The sequence below is a fragment of the Temnothorax nylanderi genome, unplaced genomic scaffold (assembly GCF_030848795.1).
Source record: "Temnothorax nylanderi isolate EJ_2023f unplaced genomic scaffold, tnyl_v1.0 TNYL_tig0060_pilon, whole genome shotgun sequence".
Taxonomy (NCBI): domain Eukaryota; kingdom Metazoa; phylum Arthropoda; class Insecta; order Hymenoptera; family Formicidae; genus Temnothorax; species Temnothorax nylanderi.
Window position 1 is genome coordinate 589,102 of NW_027249122.1, and position 17,182 is coordinate 606,283.

General features: G+C 42.5%; 1 protein-coding gene across 1 annotated transcript in view; it reads left to right on the forward strand.

Annotated features, from left to right (window-relative positions):
* The first annotated feature begins 81 nt into the window (after positions 1 to 81).
* Positions 82 to 17,182, forward strand: part of Shep (alan shepard) — a 36,406-nt gene continuing 19,305 nt past the window's right edge. Inside the window, 2 exon segments of the mRNA XM_071707721.1 lie at positions 82 to 942; positions 2,317 to 2,789. Of these exon segments, the coding sequence (XP_071563822.1) occupies positions 2,736 to 2,789 (54 nt within the window). The 5' untranslated portion in view covers positions 82 to 942; positions 2,317 to 2,735.

Consider the following 17,182-nt stretch of genomic DNA (forward strand, 5'->3'; position numbering starts at 1 on the left):
CGCGCGTGTGTTGAGTGGCGGCAGCGCAGACAGGCGCGGCCGCCGGAGCCCCGGGCCGACCGGCGTTCGGTGGCGGCCGACGGTGGTGCCGCCCGTCGGCGAGTACCCTCAGTTTCGGGCAAGATGGGCGCACCTCGCCGGGCAGTAGCTTAGTCTCTACCTACAAGACAACACACACACTAAATGTTTCCTATAGTAACAATTAACCAATTGTACATTAATCTTATTTAAGGGAAACACGCGGAGGGGAGAGAGAAAGAAAGACATTCACATCGCTCCGTACTACACGCTCTACACGCAAGCTCTATTTTTGTAATAACGCGCCGTTAAATTAAAAGTAGTGTGTGCTCACCCCGCTACGGGTAACGCGGTGTAATTTGTACGACCGTTCAAGTGGGAAAGGAGCGCCGTTCCGTTCTACTCTGGAAGAAGTGCGGAGAGAAGTGATAGGCGAGGAAAACGCCGCGCGGGAAAACGAGGAGAACGGTAACGAGACGGAGGAAGAAGCGAGCGAAGAAGGCGGAAGCGGCGGATAATATCGGGAGAAAAAGGAGCGGCCGTTCTCTGTGTGTGTGTATGTGTATACGTGTACGTGTGTATATATGCATGTGTGTGCTCGTGCGCGTGTGTGCTCGGTGAAGCGACGGCTAGTTAGCTCAGTTAGCTGAGTGATTGTCGTAACGGCCGGGACGGCGACGGCGACGACCAACGGCAACGGCAACGGCAACGTCGACGTCGACGTCGACGTCGAGAGTAGCGAGCGAGGCGCGAGGGGGACGCTCCGCTGGTCACGTTCCCCGCGGGAACGGATCGACGAGGAGAGGAGAAACGGGAAGGATCGTCGATCCGCCGATCGACGCCGCCTCCGACGCTCGGCGACAGTGGCGGCCGGGCAGCAGCGGCAGGAACGGCAGCAACGGCGGCAGCGCGCGCCTGAAACGAGTAAGCGGCCCCGAGCCCCGAGCCCCGAGCCCCGACAAGCGGCGGCGCGGCGCGACTCCGTTCTACACTCGGTGCAGATTTACGGTCGGTCGCGGCGCCGTTAGTCTCTCCGTTTCGCGGCGCGGTGCGGCGCAGCGGCGTGCGCTCTTTTTCTCTCTCTCTCTCTCTCTCTCTCTCTCTCTCTCTCTCTCTCTCTCTCCCCCTCTCCCCCCATTTTCTTTTCCTCTCCGCGGGAAACCCCTCGTCGGGTGTGTGCAGTGCGTGCATGCGTGGCGTGCGTGCACACGTACGTACGTACGTTCGTTTATTTGTTCGTCCATTCGTTCGATACGCGTGTAGAATAACGAGAAGAAAATCAACGACGACGCCGCCGTTGTTGAGCGACGGAGAAAAGGTACGCGAGCGGCGAGAGTGTAGCACGACCAACCAACCGACCGACCGACCAATCGATCGACAGACCGACCGGTCGACCGGCCGTCGGGCCGTGCTGTGCGGCAATTTAAAAGCGATAGTGGTAATCGGTGAAAAGTGCGCTCGCCACGATCACGACACACCCTCTTGACATCTGTCGCTCGCATCGCCATCGGATCGGCAGCGGCCTCTCTCTCTCTCTCTCTCTCTCTCTCTCGCTCGCTCGCTCGCTCGCTCGCTCTTTCTTCTCTTATCCCCTTCCCTCTCTCTTTCTCCGTCTTCCCTTCTCTCCCTCTCGTCCCGTCCCGTCGTTCCATCTCGCTTTTTCCTCCGGGCACTTACAGAATCGCCAACGTACGTGCTATCTTTCTCTCCTTCTATCCCTCCCCTCTCCTCGCATTCTTCCTCGTTTCTAACCGTGCACACGGTCGCTCTTTCTCCCGCTAGTGCTCCTACTCTTTCGGTATCTGTCGTCTTTCTCCGTCCGACGGTGCGCAAAGTGATTTATCATCACGTTGGATTTCGCGACGAGGACGGTGACGACGACAACGTCCGACTGCTGGTGGCTGGCCCGTTAAAATCATAAGTACAGTGCGATACGGTACGGTACGGTACGGTACGATCGGATCGGATCGGTCCCTATCCTCTCCACCCCCTCCTACGCCGCCATTGGGCCATCCCTCGTCACTGCACGCCGAGCCGAGCGGCAGCGTCTCGCCCGGTATTCTTACACTACGTCGCCGGCCTCACGCACGTATTTCTCTTTCTTTCTCTCTCTGCTCTCCGCTTTACTCCGGTTTCCACCGGCCGATCGAGAGAGTGCACGAATTCGCGTTTAGTGATCTATCTGTCTGTCTGTGCGTACGTGCCGTGCCGTGCCGACCCGTGTCGTGCCGTATCGTATCGTATCGTATCGTATCGTGCCGTGCGAGCGCGCTACAGTGTGTGGTTTTCTCTGCTCAGTTGTCCCATCAGTGTCGCCGGTGAGCGAGGAAGCTCGTCGCGCGGTGTTGCAGTGCGGCAAGTGACGACGTCGTCGGCCGCGGAGCGGACGAGGACGTACGAAGGAACGGCGGCGAGGAAGCGCCGACGAACGAGGAGAGAAGGCAGAGGAGGAGGAGGAGGAGGAAGAGGAGGAAGCGGCGGCGGCGGCTGTGCGGGAGGTAAAAAAGAAGGCGGAGGAGGTGAAGGAACCAGAGTGGCGGCACGAAAGCGACCGGCGGCGACGGCTGACGGTGGTTTTTAGGCTGCGCAGCGTCGCGCCGGCGTATTTTGTTATTGTTATTATCATCGCGGCTGTAGCTGTATCGTCCCACCGACGAGCGGGCGACGTGACGGATTTCTCTACTTCCTACAGCAACAGCCACATCGGGATCGCGACCATGTCCGTGAGAATGGAAAACGTGGCCGCGCGGAAGATCAATTATAAAATGATGGTGAGTACACGATTGTCTGCGACATACACATACATACATATTTACGCTCGTTCCCTTTATCTCTCGCTCTCGCTCTCTCGCTCTCTCTCTCTCTCTCTCGATCCTCTCAGCCGATCGACGGCGACGGCGGGTGCGCAGTGCGCGTGCAACTCGCCGCTTACTTCGCGCAGCTCCGTCGTGCGCGCGAGCGCGTGCTAACGTGGCGTGCGACGACGAGTTCTTGATGCCGTGTTCACGCTTTGTATCCCTCTCGTCTCTCTACCATCTTCCCTCCCTTTTTTTCTCCCCGCGTTATCGGTTGCGCGTATCGCCATGTAATTTCTGTCGCGATATCTTCTGCGTTTCTTTTTCCCGAAGGTCCAAAGACCTAAAGACCTTTCCACACCGAGAGGGTCGTAGTTCTTTCTTCGTAGAATATGTTGATCCTGAGATAATCTTTGATACTCGCTTCACGTTTTGCGCTTGCATATTTTTTCGCTATCTGAATTTCTGCCCTCCAAGGGACGCGATATCACAATTTATTGTCCAGTTACCTTGGTATTCGCTTCCGTTTCTGATTATTGTCTCTATTAGAAATAGACTAAAAGATTTTCATTGAAACATTTTTTTTTATACGCGAGGTGGCAAAACTGGAAATCGAACTCAGGCTTGATAAACGACTGCTCTATCATTAAACTATCCATAATACTCTCAACCAATAACATCCAATAAATACTCATCCCGAGCACAAAAGCATGATACGTTGTAGGCAGAGGAATGCCTAACCTAACCTAACCTAATCTTCTGTTCTCTCTCCCTCTCTCCGTCTCTCCCCCTTTCTCTTATCTCCTCTTATCTCTTTCTCTCCGTTTCTCTCTCTCTTTCCACGATACGCTATTCCAAAGTTGCTCTTCCGCCAGGAAGAGCGTCGGGGAACATTCGTGCGCGCGCGCACACCACCGCGTAGTCGCGGAAAAGCCATGGTGAGTTTTAATCATGGGGGCGGCCGACGGCGACGAGGACGGAGGACGGAGGACGGCTTGCGGAACCGCCGGTGTAGTTTGACAGTTTGCCGCGGGGCGTCTGGCTGCTGCCCCACCCAGTCGTCTCTCCGCTCTCTCGCTCTCTTCTCTCCCCCGCCCGGCCCGTCCATTCGTCCGTCCTTCCGTCCGTCCGTCCGTCCGTCCGTTCGTCCGTTCGTCCGTGCCTCTTTCGACCGTCTCACTATGCCTGCCGTAACCCTCCCTCCGTTGCCCCATGCTGTCCGCTCCACGTTTTCTCTTTTCCTCTCGACCGCGCTCCTCTTTCGCTCTCTCGCGAACGCTCGATCCGTCCCAAGCCCCCTTTCGGCCACATATTTCCCTCTTTTCTCGTAATCCTGCGTGTTGGCGCGGTCCTACGAACTCGGCGAACATCGATATATTCGTTTAGACATCACATTTGGAGGATCTTATCTCGGCTTAGCGCTATTTAGAGTGTACGATAAATCCGTTTCGAGATAAATGAGGTCTGGTGTTTGTTTGTATTGTGCTACATTGACCAAGATTGCGTCGCGGTCCGTCAAGTCCCATTAGAGATCGACCCGAGGAGGGTTTTCTGTATTTCTATCCTCTATTTTCCTAAAACACCACCGGAAGTGGGCACCTTCTTTAAACAATAGATATTCTCTGATTGTGTCCCAAAGTAGCACGAGACAAAGCTTATCTCTAAACTCGACCATTAGCAAGCACGTCATTATTATCGACAATCTGTTACTGATATAAATTGTGAAATGTCAAACACATGAGCAGAAGTGTCGATCTTTAAGTCGAAATATTTCTCGTGAAACAGTGCAGATAGTAACAATACAAAAGTACACGTAATTATATACTGCATATTTGTGCTTTTATATTAATATACATATCTGAGATTCGATAGAAGAGAGTTGTATAAGTTGTAAATTAATTAAAGCTATTTTTACGTTGTACACTTGAGGAAAAATGCGTTAAGAAGTCTTAAAGTTGTTTCAACATGTTTCTAACTGGACGCACGACGATTTAATTGAAAGCCAGTACAAATTTAAGCCAAATATGGTTGTTGCCTCTTAAGTTGTTTTCCATATTTTACGAATAGAAGCGGGAGATCGCGACAAAATCGTGGAATCAGCAACGTGAGGTGCGGACGTTATGGTATCACAAAAATGCGACGCATGTGGCACTCGTGGTAAGGTAATTTCTAAGTGAGTGTTAGAACGGACTCGACGAGAACAGAGCGGGGGTCGAAAAAGATGTCTGGAAAGGCATGCGTCTCGCTAGACGAGAGTAGGAATTCGGCGACGGACAGTAAGTACGCAGTACGTGTTGCAAGTTGCAACGGCGTTCTCTCTCAGTTGTACAGGTTGCTAATTTTAGTCCGGAACCTGAGAAGCCAAACGCTAGAAATTCAATGGGCAGCTCGCTATCCCTTGGGGAACCGGTAATTAATCCTTCAGAGACTCGGAAGTTAAACCAAAAAATTGAGAAAGTCGTTGAAAAACTCAGCCGGCCCTTAAAAAACTTTTTTATTCTTAAAAGTAAATTTTTAGAAATTTATATAGGACTTCTTAAGTATTTCAAGTCCTTCAGATTTTAAATGGCTAAGCCTTCATCGAATTCCATCGAAGAAACGTACGATCTCATTGAGTTATTTATTAATGATCTATTCATTTCTACGATCTATTCTGCTATTCATTTCACGCGAAATTTTCAATTGTCGGTTTACCCCTCGCAACTGTCATCATCGTCGTCGAGAAGAGGTTATCGCGCGATGAACGGGTTCAAGCTACTCTGCCGTGATCATCGCCGGGAGGAGTCATTGTATAAAACAGCTGTTCATCTCTCGCGACGAGCTCTGTCTCGATTTAGATTTCTTTTATGCGCACAGTTTCTGCCACGGTGCGATAATTGGGCGATTCTTATACCGGGTGGCCCGACGTTACCGTCGTGCTTTTGAAGCGCCTAGCCTCGCGTTTCATGTCAGAGTTCTAGTTTTTAAATGTGCACAATTAGATGAATTCTACACGTTAACTGTAAAGTAAATTCGTAACGCGAGTAATAAGTAAAGTAATTAGTGCAGTATGTATACGTATGCAAAAGAGATCGAGATTATATATGATGTAACACGAGACTCTCTAATAATAATGTAGTATAAATAACTGTTTAACGCACACGATATAAAAATAATCTCATAAAGATCAAATAATGTATCTATACATCTTGAAGTTAATCACGGAACTGTGATAATCGCAAAATAATTTTCCGTGAGAAACGCGAAAAGCGCGTCTCTGCCGAGTAATTAAATCTTTTCGCACCTCGCTCGCTCGTAATTGACTTTAGGTCGCGCATTAATTGCCACGAGATAATATGCGCTGATTAATGAGCGTTGCGTCACGTATCGGACAAGCACCTTGCACTTTGTAACGCGTACGTGCATATATGAACGTGCGAATTTAAAGGGCTCCGCGATATAAAAGAGAGAGAGAGAGAGATCTAACTGTCTTTTTAATCCAAGAACTCCGAGAACAGTTGTGAACCGTGTAACGGTAGTAAGTATCGCTGCGCGCTGGCGTAAACAAGTGCAGGTCCTATTTTGTAAGCGAGAGTAAAGTCTTCTTTAAAATAGATAACAATGGTTGGACAAAGGAATATCGGGAGGAATTTTAAGTTCCGTCTATACATATATGAATGCGATCGTCGGATTATATACGAAGAAAAAAAAAGAGAAACGTTATCGCGAGTACACTTGCTTCTTCGAATACACGGTAATCGATTGTCACCGGCATTACGTTGAGGTTCGAAGAACCGTCGGATAAGATCGGCCGCTTATCGCATATCGGTGCAAAACTCCTGTCTTCTTACTTTTTATCGCTTTTTTTTTTGTAGACAGAAAACCGTGCCATTTTGTTTGTGTCCTTATCGAAGGTGCTGATAATACAATCGCGCTTTGACTAAATAAGCGCGTGAGATAAAGAGAAAGCGAACGCGCGCGGATTTCCTTCGGGTTTGAAAGTCGCCCAACACGACGAGTTAATGTCTTTTCGAGCTACTCGTCGACACTGCGTGGCTGTTATCTTCCCAATTTTCCAATGTTCTTACAGTACAGCCTGTCACCGTTGCTATGCATTTTTTATCGCGTTCCAATACACGGCGGTGATAAATAACCGGATGGTCGTGCTAAAAAAAAAAAAAGTAATTTTTGTCGCAAGAATATCTTTATAAAAATTAACTTCCCAAGTAATCTTCAAAAGCGATTTTTATTTTAATATAGCTTTTTAAACGAGCTTCGATTGAATTCTCTCAACTTTTAGCCACATTATTTATGCATTCACACATTTTTTTCTTCCGTTGCGCGCAATTAGGAACGTACTTTTTCGATTTCGCCAAGTTTGGCATTGCACGGGATTCCCAAGTCGGACTGCAAATCGCTGGAGAATCGTTCGTTATCGTCGTTGTTAAATGTGCATACGAATGCGTTCGGCACGATTGATCCGCGCTTCACTTTATCGATTTTTTTTTTGTTGAATTGTATAATCGTTGCCGTGATGAACGCTGAAACTGTCGGGGATAATCAGAAAGATGGTAGCCATCTTTTCGTACTTTAAACTCCGCTCGTCAAATATTTAATCAAGATTCTCAAGGAGTGATTCTTCAAGTCGAGCGACGGGTCGATGCGCCGTTTAATCGCCACTGCGTTCATCACAATGCGATTACATTTTGTAGTCCGAAATAATATAATATAGAGATAGAAAATTACATCAATTAACTTTATGTTACATGCATGAGTCATAAAATTACACGTAGATTCGAAGAAAGATTAAATTTATATTTATTCTTACGGAAAAATAAATTTTATGCGAATATAAATTATCCGCAATATCTCGCTTCCCATGTAAAGTGTGAACAAAAATAATTCAAGATTTATATTATTTGTCGATGCAATTTTCTTGGATTACACGAGATTCTTGGAAGGGAAATCTGCATTTATTTCTTGCAGTTATACCTTAGAATCTTCTCTTGTGGACTCTTTATAATGGTTGATAAATTAATTATTTCGTAACTATAGAAGCCTGTGCCGGGATGTAACTGACTCCGGCATTTCCTTGTTTTTGCTGGAAACGTTTAACGATGTAAGATATTTTACGAGAAATCCATTTTCAGAAATGTATTGAATTTTAATAAGTTACCATTTTAAAAGAAAAGAGAAATATCGCGAAATTTATTGACGCCTAATATTTCAACATTACAATGTTTTCAACATCAAATATTTAATATTCTTCCGGTATCATAGACATAGTCTTTCAGTTTTAAATATATTTCCCTTACATTTCTTCTCTAATAATTAAAATACCAGATAATTATTTTCTTAACGTTTATAAGGTAATAGACTAATACAGACTTCAGACCGATCAGGTGCTCGAGTTGTTGACAGTTATGATGCATTCTAGTCATTGCACCGAGTGAACGACTCGGCGCGCACCGCAAAACTTGTCTTTTTCTCTTCGTTTTGCGGCGAACCGAAGTTTTTGCCGTGGGCATTGGAGCGAAAACAAAACCGAAGCCGTACTTCGGTTATCGAGTGTCGCGACTTAGTATCTATGCCTATCTATTTCCTTTTATTAGAACTGAGCACTGCCTCGTATATGATCGAAGGCGTTAAATTAATTCGTCAGTCCTAATTTCTTTAAATATAAAGAATAATATAGAAAGGTAAATAAATATAGAAAATTCCTACTTTAATCGCAGTTACGGTACTTTGATATTAATCATTTAATTATAAATAATGGACTGAATTAATTATGATTTATGAGTAAAAGTGGATCGGTATTTAACCAAGTATCGGTATAAACTTTTAAAAAGTATATAATATTTAATACGAGTGTTAATGTGAGAATAATAAATAATTAATAGGTAGAGAAGATCGGGGTAGCTTTTTAGCATCTCTTCTGAGGGGATCATGTTCCCCAGAAAGGAAAGTCCTGTCAGCGCCGCGGGATATCGCGGACCGCATTAGTGTCATTATCACCCCACCCCTTGCTTCCATTCCGCACCCCATCGCGTTCGGCCGTCGGCTGGGGATTATTTCGAGACCGGAAGGCGCGCGAAAACGAGATTAACGAGATCGAAGAGGGATTTCCGGTGGAAAGAGGAGAAGAGAGCTCGTCCTTTCGGCATCGCGTCGGCCACCGCCGTGGTGGTTAATCGATATCATCCTTGCTGCGCCTATTCTCCACCCTACCGCACCCCTTTGCCGCTCTGACGCAATCCCCTGAATGTTCGCCGTCCTTTTCCGCGTCGTGGACAATATCTTACGCGTGTCAACAGCGTCTCTGTCGAGAGCACATCTCCACTCTGACACCGACTTTTCAGAGTTTCTGGAAAAGCTTTCCAGTGGAGTCTCGTGCTGCGATTTACAAAACGTACGGCCGCACGTGTCAGAAAGTCCTTGGAAAAATACGCGCTTATGCATAATTGCGCAATCAGTGCCGCCGAAGTCGTGATGAACAAGGGAAAATCCTTTGTGCAGGAACAAGATGATGAATCTTTCTTCGAGACTATTTTCCCGAGAAAAGTCATTTCAAAGATTGATGAAAAATTGCTAATGTTGCAAAACATTGCCTTAGCCGCTTATACAAATCTCCGACACACCTTTCTCTTAGAGAAAATGTCCTTAGGTATAATCGAATTATTCGCGGGAGAGGTTTATTGTTATAAACACGAAAATAACTTGGAAAAAAATCTTCCTAACTTTCTGCGAAGGTGTCGCTCCGATTGATTTTTTAAAATTGTTTTCTACATGAGTGATACGATGTGAAATACGGGTTGCACCTTGGCGATGCAACTGAAAACCTTGAAATCCGCGCGAACGTGAGCACCTTTATCGTTTCCACCTGCATACTTGGGCGGTATCGGCGCCTCGTTTCACCTCCTCGGCGGTCGCCATTCACGAAGTTTACCGGCCGACGGCACGCGGTGCACAACGGTACCCGATGACGACGCCGCGCCGGTCGCCGGTGTCAAGGTCGTCCGTCCGTCCGTCCGTTCGTCCATTCGTCCATTCGTTCGTCTGTCCGTCTATCCGATGCGCCGTGGCCTTTCTAACGTGTCGTGGTCGCTAGAAGACACTCGTGAAGAAAATCGAATCGCTATCCGGTCACTATGTGACGATGCGATATTTTCCCGGTTCAGAGAACTAAGATATTTCATTTATTCGGCATAATAATTCGGCAAATAATAATGAACCGTCCAAGAAATTATATTATATAGGTATATTTAAATATTATTCATATTCGATATATTATTTATATCTAAATTACTAGAAATTTTTGTGATTCTTCGAAGAAGCTGCGGAATCAGATATTTCAAAAATTTTGCTAAATTTTTTGATACAAAGTGTTCGAAATATTTATCGAATGCCAGTATCGAATACGAGAAAATGCCTAAGAAAGAATTACTTAATTCAACAAGAAAAGATGATCGTAAGATCATCAAAATTTTATTATCAGTCATCTTTTTTATGAAAGTGAGGTTTGAAGATTCTTTTTTAACAGGGAGAGAAGTCAAAAGATATTTTACAAAGTAGTATTTTGTTCGAATGAAACCTTCCGTATAATGAATATGCCCTGAGCTTTTTTTCGTGGAAATTAGGAAGAATTTCGAATCGCATTTCGGCCGGATAAGGATTCTCTCTTCAGTCTCTCGTAGTTACGATCGAGGCGAAACGATCTAGGTCTGAGGTTAAAGAGGGAGAGGGAGAGAGAGAGGCCTCCGGCCTAGATACACGCAGTCAAGGTCTATCGTCTGCTTGTCTGCATGGCGTGTACCTTCGTTACATCATCTAACGCGAGAAGCAGCACTTTTGATCGCACTGCGTAGGGTGAAACTTGCCTGTTATGAAGGGAACAATAGGATTCCATCTGAACGTATAGAAAGTATAGAACGCATAGAAATATTTCGCATTTTTCTTTCATCTCAATCGATATTAATCTGGTATTGCCACGGAGCAACGTTATTATAAGAGAATTATTTCTTAGCATAGACTATGCTAAGAAGAAGAGTAACAAAAATGTTGTACTCTTTAGTACACGTAGAGATATTTAAATCTTAATAGATATTATACATATAGAAACACACACATTTGCTTCGAGAATTTGACTCACAATGGCATGATTCATGACGGTCGTGGCTGCATGATTCATTATCGACAAAAAGCTGATTTCTATAGGTTTGACGGTATAGGCAGCTTATTATTAGTATCAAACTTAGCATATTTATGAATAAAATTTTAAATATTCTATTATTATTAAGAGATAAAATTGCGACTAAATAAACATTTTTTAAAAATTAAAAATATAATGAAGGACTAAAAAATTTAAAGAGCAATATCTTTAAATCTATATTTATTTATAGTAGGGTTATATATTCCACAGAAAAATTATACTACATTGTGTTCTTGTGTAAAGATAATTATGTATTATAAAATTTATATCATCACAATTATCAGATTGTCTATTAGTAGTAGTAATTATCTGTTAGTAGAATAATTTCCAATTTGACACGAGATCATTATATAAATTAATGCTTATATCATGCATATTTTAAAGGTTTTCTAAACGAAGATAGAGATTTATAAGTGAAAAATTAAGATAAAGAACTAATTGTAATAAAATAAAATTCTTTTATATTGCCATCTCATATGGATATAAAATGCACATTCAAAATCTAAAAATATTCGCGACGTATCAATTGAATTATCATGCTCGTCGCAGTGTACTAATAAAATTAGATCGTACGAGCTAATAAATTCGCGTAGTCGCGACCTGCTAATGCATGTAAATTGCAATAATATAAAACAAATCCATTTTTTGTTTGAGATTTTATATCGGGGTTGATTTCATATATATGTATTTATGTATACCGTCCTGTGTTGAAATGTTATAATTGGTTATCGATATGCAATACCAGCTCTGTTTTATTGTCTGCATTCCTGACATAAAAAATTATATTTTCAATATTGTTTATTAATTTACGATTGTTAATCGCACGGAAAATTGCGTTTTGTACAAGAGAAGCATTCTCCAGTTGATAAAATGATTTATTTCTTTGACAATGAATATATTTTGAACAATGAATTATTTAACGAGATGAAATAAATCTACGTCCTTGATATTTATATATATGAAAAAAGTGAATTTTAATTAAATACTTATAGAAAATTAAATTGGAATGACAAATTGGAATTCGATAAAATAATACAGAAATTATAATAATGCTGACAATCGTATATTTATAATAACGTATTATGGTAATAGTGATGTTAATTGTAAGCACAAAATGATCATCGATCAGATGACGAAGCTTGTTTTCATGTTCTGCATCTGCAGGTTTCGGATTTACTTGTCTCAGATCAGTAAGGCAGTAGACCAGGCAAAAATAAAGGAAATAGATTGTATCAACAATTGATCAACAATGACAAAAGTGTACTAAATTACTAAATTAATGCGACAGGTTCATTGACCATGTTTACAAACTCTCACCACGGGGGTTGCAGGGTTCGATTTATGACCATAACGTCGTTTATACCCTCGCACAAAAACGGCAGTTCGTTAGCCTGCGTGATCGTCTCGGGATAGTCCCAAGTGTATTTTCGTGAATATTCTTTCTAATGAAAATCATGAAAAATTTCCGAGCATTCACACAGATCATTTTAAGACACTTATTCTAATAGAGAGATGAGATTAAGTAGATATTACGCTACCATAAGTTAATAAATTTAATATTATAGTTCAATAACTTCTTTTCAAATTTGTATTCAGACATGCAGGCTTTAATTAATTTGTAAAAAAAAATTTTATTAAAATATATATTAAAATTTTTAGAAATATTATCTACAATATTCTAAAAGTATTTTTCGTAAAAAAGAAACTTTTTCCCTTCAAAAATGGCTTATCTCGGAAATACTAATGCCTCGATGTTTTTTCGAAGAAAAAATCAACTCTCTAAATTCAGCAAATTATTAAAATTAAGGCCGTAAGTTATGCGATACGTTCGCGTGCGGTATGGGAATCTCGAAAAATCTCTCCAAATTGTTTGTAGCGATGATCTTGATCTTCGATGTATCATTGAAATCCGAACTCGTAATCACCTCGATTTCGGCTGGCGCGCAAAATTGACGAAAGCCGACGGTATTCCGTCGTTATATTACCCATATATCTCTCGCCAGCATTGTCCCCTGTGCGCTATAAGGAGACGGAAGCATGCGACGCCGGCTAATAATACTCGCCGCCAGCCTAAAATCGGATAAAGGGTGTCAAATCCGAGACGCCCAGGCAGTCAGCCTGGGTCACGTCTCTGTTTGTTTCCTTTTTTCCCTTTCTTAGAGAGGCTTTTTTAAACTTTTTAGAAAGATCCATAGACCTAAACAGATAGTGTAGGTACACTGATCCTTAATTGCTCAAATTAATTTAAAAAAATTATATACCAATGTTGAAATGAAATCTGGATCCAAGTTTTGCAATATTAAAATATTTCGCACAAGTTATCGGCAATGCATATGATTTTTTAACTTCTTTTAAATGATGATAAATTGACGGAAGTCTTCACTGAGAAAATAATTTCCTGCATTTTAGTAAATATTAGTTTGCATACAACTGATGACTCCATTTACTAAAATGAAGAAAATTTTCCTTTTTATTAGTATATGTGTATTTACTGAGAAAAAAATATAGATATACTAATTAAAAGGAAAATTTTCTACATTTTAATTCAAGTCTTTTAATTTTTTTATTAATTAGGAAAACTTGAAATAATTTATTGCTTGTTTACTGATCAATGCTAGTGATACTTTCGTGAAAAGATTTTATAGATATTAATGTTTTAACTATTATGGAGAGAATTATCGTTTTAATAGTCGTTACAGAGATTCATTATTGTCAGTACCGACCAACTCCGTCGATCGATCGGTCGATCACCAACGTTTGCATCCGCTTGCGTCGCGCATCCGTGTTACGCGGCCCGTCTTGCGCCATCTTCTTCAGAATCGTTTGTAGTTGTTTGTAGTGCTTTCCTTTTCGTTTGTAGTTGCACCGTTTAAAAGTTACAACAATTTAAAAAAATAAAAAAAACCTAACTTTGCCAATTTTTGAGATATCTCAAATCCGCTTGCGCCATCTTCTTCAGAATCGTTTGTAGTTGTTTGTAGTGCTTTTCTTTTCGTTTGTAGTTGCACCGTTTAAAAGTTACAACAATTTTAAAAAATAGAAAAAAAACTAACTTTGCCAATTTTTGAGATATCTCAAATCCGCTTGCGCCATCTTCTTCAGAATCGTTTGTAGTTGTTTGTAGTGCTTTTCTTTTCGTTTGTAGTTGCACCGTTTAAAAGTTGGCAAAGTTAGTTTTTTTCTATTTTTAAAATTGTTGTAACTTTTAAACGGTGCAACTACAAACGAAAGAAAAGCACTACAAACAACTACAAACGATTCTGAAGAAGATGGCGCAAGCGGATTTGAGATATCTCAAAAATTGGCAAAGTTAGGTTTTTTTTATTTTTTTAAATTGTTGTAACTTTTAAACGGTGCAACTACAAACGAAAAGAAAAGCACTACAAACAACTACAAACGATTCTGAAGAAGATGGCGCAAGCGGATTTGAGATATCTCAAAAATTGGCAAAGTTAGGTTTTTATTATTTTTTTAAATTGTTGTAACTTTTAAACGGTGCAACTACAAACGAAAAGAAAAGCACTACAAACAACTACAAACGATTCTGAAGAAGATGGCGCAAGCGGATTTGAGATATCTCAAAAATTGGCAAAGTTAGGTTTTTTTTATTTTTTTAAATTGTTGTAACTTTTAAACGGTGCAACTACAAACGAAAAGAAAAGCACTACAAACAACTACAAACGATTCTGAAGAAGATGGCGCAAGCGGATTTGAGATATCTCAAAAATTGGCAAAGTTAGGTTTTTTTATTTTTTTAAATTGTTGTAACTTTTAAACGGTGCAACTACAAACGAAAAGAAAAGCACTACAAACAACTACAAACGATTCTGAAGAAGATGGCGCAAGCGGATTTGAGATATCTCAAAAATTGGCAAAGTTAGGTTTTTTTTATTTTTTTAAATTGTTGTAACTTTTAAACGGTGCAACTACAAACGAAAGAAAAGCACTACAAACAACTACAAACGATTCTGAAGAAGATGGCGCAAGCGGATTTGAGATATCTCAAAAATTGGCAAAGTTAGGTTTTTATTATTTTTTTAAATTGTTGTAACTTTTAAACGGTGCAACTACAAACGAAAAGAAAAGCACTACAAACAACTACAAACGATTCTGAAGAAGATGGCGCAAGCGGATTTGAGATATCTCCAAAATTGGCAAAGTTAGGTTTTTTTTATTTTTTTCAATTGTTGTAACTTTTAAACGGTACAACTACAAACGAAAAGAAAAGCACTACAAACAACTACAAACGATTCTGAAGAAGATGGCGTAAGCGGATTTGAGATATCTCAAAGTGGGGTGCGAGTCATTTTCTCTCGCTTCGTCCTTTTACGATTACGAGCAGCATGCATGCGGCCAATGCAGCAGCAGCCGCGCGCGCATTCACGCCACCGCTCACGTAGACGATACGTGCTGTTCGGGAAACGCGGGCAACGTGCATAGCTTTCCTTCCCGTGGCGATGCATGTCGTTCCTTGGCGACGGATGGTCGGATGCACCGCCATCGGCGCGGCGGCGTGGCGTGGCGGCCGGCAGCGCAACGCGTCGCGTCGCGGCACTCTCGTCTCGACCGATTACGAGCCTCGGGACGCCGAGCCGCCTTCCCGAGGACGGACGTACCGTACGCGCTCCGTACGTGTGTAAACGACGGTGAATTATAGCCATTTGCGAGAGTGCCTGACGCGCGAGACGCAGCCCACTCTTGTCTCCTCAACCGTCCAAGGATTAACTTCCAACGTCGCGAACATCGAGTTACGTCAATCGGAAGATAAATATGATGAATTTTTACATTGAGTTTACAATTCGACTCGATTTTATTTTCCGTCGCGCGTTTGATGCGATCTGATTTTATCTTTCGGCTTTCTCGAATTGAATTAAGGACGAGAATCAGCCCGCTGAATTGAATTCCTCGGTCATTTAGACGTTTCAATGAGATCGGCTCTCGCGCGCTCTTGTTCCCTCATTTTGTTAATTCCGGAAAGAGTTACTCTCGGATGCTGGACGCTAAACTCAAGACGAACTGCGAAAAAAATGCAGTTCGCGCGACTACACCTCTAATGCATCTGTCTGCCTGCGCGCGAAAGAGTTCCTTCTCGCTCGCGCCGTGTGCACGCGCGACTCGCGCGAGTGCGCGCATACCGCGCATACCGTTTCTTCACCTTGGAAGAATACGCGCGACCACGACACACCGGGTGTCCGAGATCCTCTCGCGACGTATACGAGATTAATCTTTTTATCGGATGATATTATCTAAAATTTTTCTAAGCATTTTTTGAAAATTATTAATTACAATGGTGAATGATATTTTAATGAGACGGAAGTACGAACAATATTTATTAAACAATCGTTGGAATTACGCGTGATATTTTTAGAATTAAAAATAACAAGATATATTTTTTTATCTAAAAATAGAGCATCTAGAAATTATAAAAAATTATTTATCACTTACGAATATATCTCTTGTCTTTTAATTTAAGAGACACGTGCGTAATTTGGATTTTATATCACATGCAAACTTACGTTATATTATATCTCGCAGAGTTGAACTTGCGAAGAGCCTGCGGTCGCCTTCGGTGAAACTTCCACCGTGCAACACGAGTTCTTCGCGACGGGAATTTCTCTAAAATAACAGTAAAGGAAAACCGAAAACGCGCGCACATTCCGGGCTATCGCGGGCGCGCGTCCGCCCGCTAATAGAGCATGACACGTCCGAAAGTAGGCGAGAGATCGCACGCGCACGTAGATATATTGCTCCGATTATGTGGTGCACATCCTGGATCCATTCCTCTCGACGTCCTTAGAAGAAAGCGCGAGATACACGCTCGCGGAGCGCGTCCAATTAGCGGCCGCGTCATGATAATGCATATACCGATATGATAAACGCGCTCGCTCGCTTCTCGCATCTCTCGTATTATAAAATGGCATAAACGATGTATTATAAAATGGAAATAGTAAGCGGGCGTGTCGTTGAAGCAAGAGTCCCCGCGCGGCCTCTTATCCGCGACATCCCGACATACCTCGGATCTCGACTGCTCACGACAAGTACGATAAGGAGGAGCAAGGTCAGCAAGCGACCCGAATTTTGCTACGAATAATACATGTACGATCGTTGCGAAACGTTACGTTGTCGAAGAAAGAACTGATTTATCTCGACGTACAATAGACGCAGAAAATAATTATTTACA